This window comes from Adiantum capillus-veneris, chromosome 1 (genome assembly GCF_014529385.1).
Source record: "Adiantum capillus-veneris isolate H3 chromosome 1, ASM1452938v2, whole genome shotgun sequence".
Classification (NCBI taxonomy): domain Eukaryota; kingdom Viridiplantae; phylum Streptophyta; class Polypodiopsida; order Polypodiales; family Pteridaceae; genus Adiantum; species Adiantum capillus-veneris.
In genome coordinates this window covers 6,626,470-6,633,701 of record NC_140931.1, presented here as the reverse complement: position 1 = coordinate 6,633,701, position 7,232 = coordinate 6,626,470, and the positions used below count along the sequence as shown (strand labels likewise).

At 40.7% G+C, this 7,232-nt stretch overlaps 1 protein-coding gene and 1 pseudogene across 1 annotated transcript; one reads left to right on the top strand and one right to left on the bottom strand.

Annotated features, from left to right (window-relative positions):
* Positions 1 to 551: 551 nt before the first annotated feature.
* LOC147464253 (uncharacterized) lies at positions 552 to 6,384 on the top strand (annotated as a pseudogene).
* Positions 909 to 3,179, bottom strand: LOC147464254 (scarecrow-like protein 14). The gene is made up of 2 exons (XM_086508647.1): positions 2,079 to 3,179; positions 909 to 1,990 (listed from the first exon to the last, which is right to left on the bottom strand). Exons 1-2 carry the CDS (start codon positions 3,156 to 3,158, stop codon positions 1,226 to 1,228), a joined length of 1,845 nt encoding a protein of 614 aa, XP_086364773.1. The 5' UTR covers positions 3,159 to 3,179; the 3' UTR covers positions 909 to 1,225.
* Positions 6,385 to 7,232: the final 848 nt, after the last annotated feature.

Below are 7,232 nucleotides of genomic sequence, written 5' to 3'. Positions count from 1 at the left end.
GTATTATATGCATGTTGACCAACTGATGCTACACTGCATCCTTTGAAATGGGAAGTGGTGCATGTGGGGTTTGAACCACCCAGATGCTTGATTGTATGCAGCAATAGCGAGGGAGTATACATGGACGGTTGGCTTATTTAAGCTTCAAAGGTCATCTCCACATCCCTCTCGCCCAACGAGTTAACTACTTATAGACCAACCTTCCTTTTTCCTTTGGCAAGTATTGTCTTTGCTTTAAGCGGCCACTTAGGAAACTCTTCAACGATACCTTTGGGGGGATTTTTGTAGGCTAGCACATTTCCAGGTATGTTGAACACATGTTCTTATATCTTGTGTGCATTCCCGCAAAATTTGTGGCCACAAGACTTACACCTCAACCAATTTTTGAATCAAACCAATTTTTTTGTTTTGGTTTCGGATTTTAGAGTTCACCTCTACGTTGAAATCAAGGCAACTCCACAATGAAAAAAGGCTCGCAGTCCATGCTAATATAGAGCAATATATAATTTTTAATAGAAATATAGAAATTAATCGATACGATGATTTTGCTGATGTGGCACCATATTATACGTCCATTTAATTAATGGTGTTGTGTAATACACCCGATTTAAGCGTATTATACGTATCCCGTATAACACACAATGCAGAACACATATGACATAACACTCCCTGAGAATATGTACAACTGAAGACAAACACATCGCCTGCTCATTTATATTTATTAGAAATAATTGTGTATAAGATATAAACTTAAACCATATCATGGTTAAGCACTCAGTTATGCATTATGATGGTGCTCAAGGCGACCACTCACTCACACCAACACAAACCCACCAGTGTTCGGATCGCGAGGAGTTCACTAAAGTATATATAACATAGCACATGCGTTCAACAGAGGAGATTTTATATTCTTGTGAATTTACAAAAATATGTGTACATAAGGCCTATAAGGAGTACTTTTAATCCATTTTGGTGAACGCACGTGATATAAGAAAATTTTACATGCCCCGAGATTCGGGTGTATGCTTCCTTTTATCCTCACACGCAATACCCGTTGTGCTTCTTGACTCTCTTGCTTCTTGATTCTAATTGTTCATGGCTGTTGCAGGTTACCCTTTTTGGATTTTCACCTCTAACAAGACTGGTTCGAGAGTTACCAGATAACTTGATCAACTTTTGGGTAAACTCCCATGCAAAGCATCTCTCTATGAGTTGATTACACCTTCTACACTTGCAAAGATCCTTCGCCAAAAACCCTCTCAGGAGTTGTCCATAGAGATAGCGCATGGAGTATGCGTCCCTTCCACCCCATCAAAAGATACTCAAGGTCTTCTGCAATTGTGTAAAGCTTGTGCCATCTATTGAGTATGTCACGAATCCGTTTTGGGATGCGTGTACTCAAAATTAACTGCTTAAAGCCAGCCTGCTTGGTAAGGGCATGGGCCTCCTTGTACATGCTGACACGTTGCACCACATTTGCACCCTCATAAGCAACTATATTCAAAATAGACATGCCTAATATTTCACCCTCAAATACGCCTCTATCTACATTGTCTCTATCAGTGAAGGTGTCCAGCATGTCGAACAAGCACTCAAAGTGGAAGAGAGCCTCCCTCACGCGCCAAGGGAAGCTTGCTGTGTTGTATGAGCCCACAGCAAAGCCTTGAATATAGAGATCAGGATTAAGGGATCTCATCTTCATGAGCCGGTTAACTCTTTCGATTGGGGGGGTCAAAAAGTCGTCATAGACAAAGTGCACCGGGTAGCCGGAGAATATTATGAGTTTCTCATTCTCATGCCGATTTGAGCCTGCGAAGCGTGTAAAGTCAAAGGCTTCCATGGTTTTCGTCCATGCTGTGAACTGGAATGGCACCCCATATAATGAGGCACACGCGGATAGCTGACGACCTCTTTCCTCTAATGTTTCAAGCACAAAATTATAGTCGCTGATTGCCGCAAACTGGGACATGTTGGCTGCAATAAGGTGAACCTGGACGTAAATCCAAACATATGCTTCACAGGCCTCTCTCTCTCTCTCTCTCTCTCTCTCTCTCTCTCTCTCTCATGTATATTATTACCTGCGGTGGTGATGGTGAATCCCCCGCGGCCGGGCGGGCAGCTGCCAATTCTTTGAAAAGAGACCGATATGGAAACGTGGTCACTATATCCTCCAGAATATACAGTTTCCTTGCTCCCTTGGCCACATCCAGCACCACTTCTTTTAGAAAATAGTGGAATACTTTTGCAAGGGGACACCTTGTCATATACATGAAAATTGCTTTCAATATGTCGTCAGGAGAAGGCCCTGCAGGTCGTTGCTGCTGCCGATGGCCCCCAGACAAGCGCGCATCCAACGCTTTTGCAAAGTAGTATGCTACCCGCTCTGCTGCACTTCCATTAGGTGACGCAAATTCTCTCACTTTTCCCAGTAGCCCCACCACAGCTGAGTTTGTATTATCACCGCATCCAAGCTGATGCGCACATTCTATCATCATATCATGGATGTCTTCATACAAGTAACGGGAATTATTTGTTCTGTGGCCATCACGATGACCTCCACCATATTGCTCAGCTGGTGGATACAAGGGCGAGAGTGTTGGCATGAGCACACGGGGAGGTGGCGGAGCTAGAAAGCTCTGTATGAGATCAGCTCTGCTCTGGGGGGGACGAACAAAATTCTGATGGCTAGATTCGAAAGGAGGGAGGAAGAAGTGGTGGGCGGCGCAGCTGAAAAATAAACCAGGGGAGTCCTGGTTTACAATGGAGGCCAACTCGGAAGCCTTGGCGTGAAAGGCGATCGAAGACGCTGGGCTGACAGGAGACGCCAACTCACAGCCAAGATCTTCGACGTCAGTCATCGCTGACGACCAGGCAGCTTCGAAAGGAGGGAGGGAGAAGTGGTGGGCGGAGCTGAAGAATAAACCAGGGGAGTCCTGGTTTACAATGGAGGCCAACTCGGAGGCCTTGGCGTGAAAGGCGAGCGAAGACGCTGGGCTGAGAGGAGACGCCGACTCACAGCCAAGGTCACCTTCTTCGCCTTCGAAAAGAAGGCGAAGAAGGTGCGAAACGGCCTCCGGATACTTGGGTTCAGACGCGAAGCGTTCTCCCATAGCCTTGTGCTCAAGAAGATGGCTAAGACTACAGTTCAATACATACATACTGTGGTGTGCGCACGAATGGACTTAGTGACTGCAAAACACACATCCCCCTCCCCCCTTTCGAGAGAAAAAGATGGGACATCTCTTTTTACAAATTTTGGGACTGAGAAGAAACTTGACACAAAGGGGTCAATTCCAATGCCTCATCCAATGGGAGTGATCACACAAGTGCTTCACCGCTAGGGCTCTAGACTCATAATGTTTTGTAGTAGCTTCTAAATAATCCGTTGGCAAAAGGCACCTACATAGCGAGCTGACTACATCAATACCATTTGCACACAAGAAAACTCCAAGTCCCAACACATTGCCAATTGAAATGAGAACATTCCTTTGAACTGTTAATTCCCCATTTTAGTCCACCATGTAGAGAAAAAGGACGGCAATTGAAGGCTGATGAGCATGTACAATGAAAATAAGCTTGACAACATAGCCAACATGTAGACTTTACGAGGTCAGTACGATTAAGTAAGCGAAAGGCAAGGGGCAAAGGCCACAAGCCTGATAAAGGCACTGGAGGGCAACACGATCGCGTACGTGTGTGAGAGAAAGATACCCACACGCAACCGCACAAAGAGAGTGAAAAAGAGTACTCAGTCACAGCGTGAGTGTCAGAGAAAAACAAACAAACACACACACACAGTGGCTCTTGTGAATCTACTCTTCTCTCTCACAAGGACGCAATGTAGATTGGGCTTGCAAAATCGTTGTTTTAAGCATTGTCACGTGGTGTGTGATTGAGTGTGTGTGTGTGTGTGTGAGAGAGAGAGAGAGAGAGAGAGAGAGAGAGAGAGAGAGAGGAGGCGGAGGCGGGGGCGGGGGGGGCAAAGAAGATCACAAAAAGATTGAGGCAATTAATTTTTTTTTACTTTTTTAATAATAAAAAGTTTTCTCCTCTTTCAACTTCGCAAATTGAAAGAGCACTGTAAGGTGAACATTGCATCAGATTCTATAAAAAAAGCATCTCTATGATGTGGATCCTCAATTTGATAAGGACTACTCCACAACTTGTAAAAAATCAATAAGGTTAGGCTCACATTGCCATTTTTATAAAAAAAGGCTTAAAATCACAAGGTGAGGAGGCATGGAGACAGGCTTTTCCACAATCACATGGCATTTTTGTTATGTTTTAATATAAAATGATATTATCCATTATATATACATAACCACAAATGGTTTATTTACTAAAAAAAGCTACACTTAAATAACAAGGTGAAAATTCAAGACGCTCTACATAAAGCTATTGAATACCATATTAGTGACTTTGGGAATTTCTCAATTCTCACTTTCAAAATGAGTTTAAGATTTGACCACATGATCAAATCTTAGCCAAAGTTTTGAGAGCATGGCTGGAAAAAGCTTTTCAAGTACTACCTTGTGAAAGGACTTGGCTTTAAAAAATAGTTTGAGATTTGTTCATATGGCCAAATCTTTAATACACTAGTGATTCACAAATTGACTCTAGAGTCTCAAACTCTCTACTATGATGTTATTGAGAAGAATTTCATAATTAGAGTCTTCTTTGCCAAAGAAAAAATATTATGATTTTTGAAAAAAAGTTTAACAATGAACTATTTACATTACAATATATTCTAAAAGCATAAAAATAATGTTTGACACAATACTCAATGCCCCTCTTTAAAAAGAGAGGTCACCACAAATGTAAACACCCTCTTGCAAGGGCAAAAAATAATAATAATAAAAGTTTATTATCATTAGCTTGCTATGTGGAACTAGTCTGCGAGCTTTATCCAATGGTCCAAAGATACACCCAAAATCCAACCCTTTACTAAGGACTACTTATGTAGTCCAGCAAGGTAAAAGGTGCACATTGTATATTATGATTCAATAAATAAATAAATATATAAATTAAACTAATATACTATATACATAATCACAAATAGTTTATATATTTAAAAAACCTCTAGTTAAATAATAAGATAAAATATGCATTATATATATTATCCATTATACATACATAATCACAAATGGTTTATATATTAGAAAAAACGCTAGTTAAGTGCAGATCTTGGTGGTAGTAGCAACTACTCAAATGAGAACTTTGAAGACCAAAATGGAGGAAGGTTCCATGTGAACAAAAATTGGATATAGGTTAGTCGATCCTAAGACATGGGGCAGTTCTGTGTCAAGGATGCAATGCACGCCATTCATATAAGATGAGAGGTGCACATTACACATTAACATTTAAAAACAAAACAAAATGAAAAAGAGGTAAAATAAAAATAAAAATAAAAAAAGACACATTGAAAAAATAAAACAAAAAAACATTCTCATATCTTCATTAAAAAATATTTAATAAGCATGAAAAATAATAAAATAATAAAATAAAATAATTTTTGTGAAGTCCTTAAATGAAAGGACTCTTTACAAAAAAAAAGAATCAATATTTCACATCTATGGATACACCGAGAGGACCAAAAAAGGACGAAGAAGCTGAGAGCATCATATAATGCCAATGACGAGCAAACCAGATAAAGCCGAAGATGAGCTAGACCAGCCATCATAGGGTGAGATCCGTCCGAGGGGTGTCACCATGTCGGGAGGACTCTCACCCCAACCCAACATGTCCACTGAGTTGACAATAATAATGTGGGATGTGAGAACTAAAGCTAAACCAAAGCAGCTACGAGAGGTACCATGCAGCATCACCAGTCGCCCCACATGACAAGACCAACATCCGCAAAGTAGATCACATTCCTGGTCATTCCCACATAAAACTAGCAAGACCACAGGCCGTCCAAGCACTGCGGGCCAACCTCCCATCTCAACTTTCCACAAACCCCAAAGAAACCTGGGTGCACAGTAAACGAAACCTCGTGCCTACATCACAATGTCAAGAAGCAAGATCTGACAACCCTTCTTCAAGAACCACCATGCAAGGCAAGGCGAGCGAGTTTCCTTACACAAGGAAAGGGGGTAACTGCAAACCCCTCGAGAAAAAATATTACCTGCATCTGGACTCGTCACGTCCCCAGGAGGAGAGAGGCAGCCAAGGGCTCCCTTCTCAAAGCACCTTCTACCAGTGACACCACAGTCGAACCCTCCTGAGCATCCCAGCCCTTGCAACCAAAATGGACCAAGCATCTGACATGCGATCTCCAGACAGCCTGCCAAGAGGGCCCCCACCCAGCGCGAGACCATTGAGACTATTGGACAAAGCACAAAGTCTAGGGTAAGGAGCCTATTATGGCAACATTGTAGAGCGTAGCCTTATTCCTTAAAAAAAGACCAATCACACTCATGGGGTTTTATATAAAAAAAAGAGGGATGATCTAAGAAACTCAATTAAAAACAAGGTGAAGACTTCACAATGGCCTCAAGAAGGCAACATTTTTTGTTGTAATTAATTAAGTGGTTATTAGAACACATTTGACATGTTAATGGAGCAGTGTTCAGAAAAAATGTATCTCAGCTTAATATTGTGTCGTTCTCAATTTCATAGATGCGGGTTGAGAGAAAGGGAAAAAGGAGAAATTCCATCCCATAATAGAGAAAAAAAGTGTAAAAACCTAAGACAAATCAAATCTTCACAAATTCAAGAAAAGGAATTTTGTATATATGGAAAAATGATTTTTCTTGAACACTTTAGTGGGGGGGAGAGAGAGAGAGATGCACATACACACACACACTTTTATAATGAAAATGTTCAAATGAGTATAGTAAGGTTTCATTACAAACAAAACTTAAAGGGTCATGATTGTCACTACATTTGTAACGTTCTCTTATATATATGTATGTGTGTGTGTGTGTGAGAGAGAGAGAGAGAGAGAGAGAGAGAGAGAGCATCTAGCATTGCATACCTACAATAAAAGAAAATATTCTTCATATTTTATTAAGCAAACCATGATGTGAGCAATCAACTATTATAATTATATGGTTTGAATTTTTGGCATGTCCAAAGGGCAAGGTTATATCGTTGCCTTTTTTTTTTGCTGACTAAAATAGGAAAAATGTTGAGTTGTATTTTTAAGCATTTTTTGATAGATCAAAAATGTTGATTGATTGAAATAAGATAGTGGGTACTTATTGAAATGAATTTTGTAAATCTAATGATGG

Coding starts and splice junctions, on each gene's coding strand:
- LOC147464254 (XM_086508647.1), bottom strand. CDS start 3,158: ATGTATGTATTGAACTGTAGTCTTAGCCATCTTCTTGAGCACAAGGCT. Junction 1,991..2,078: donor ATTCACCATCACCACCGCAG/GTAATAATATAC, acceptor ATTTACGTCCAG/GTTCACCTTATTGCAGCCAA.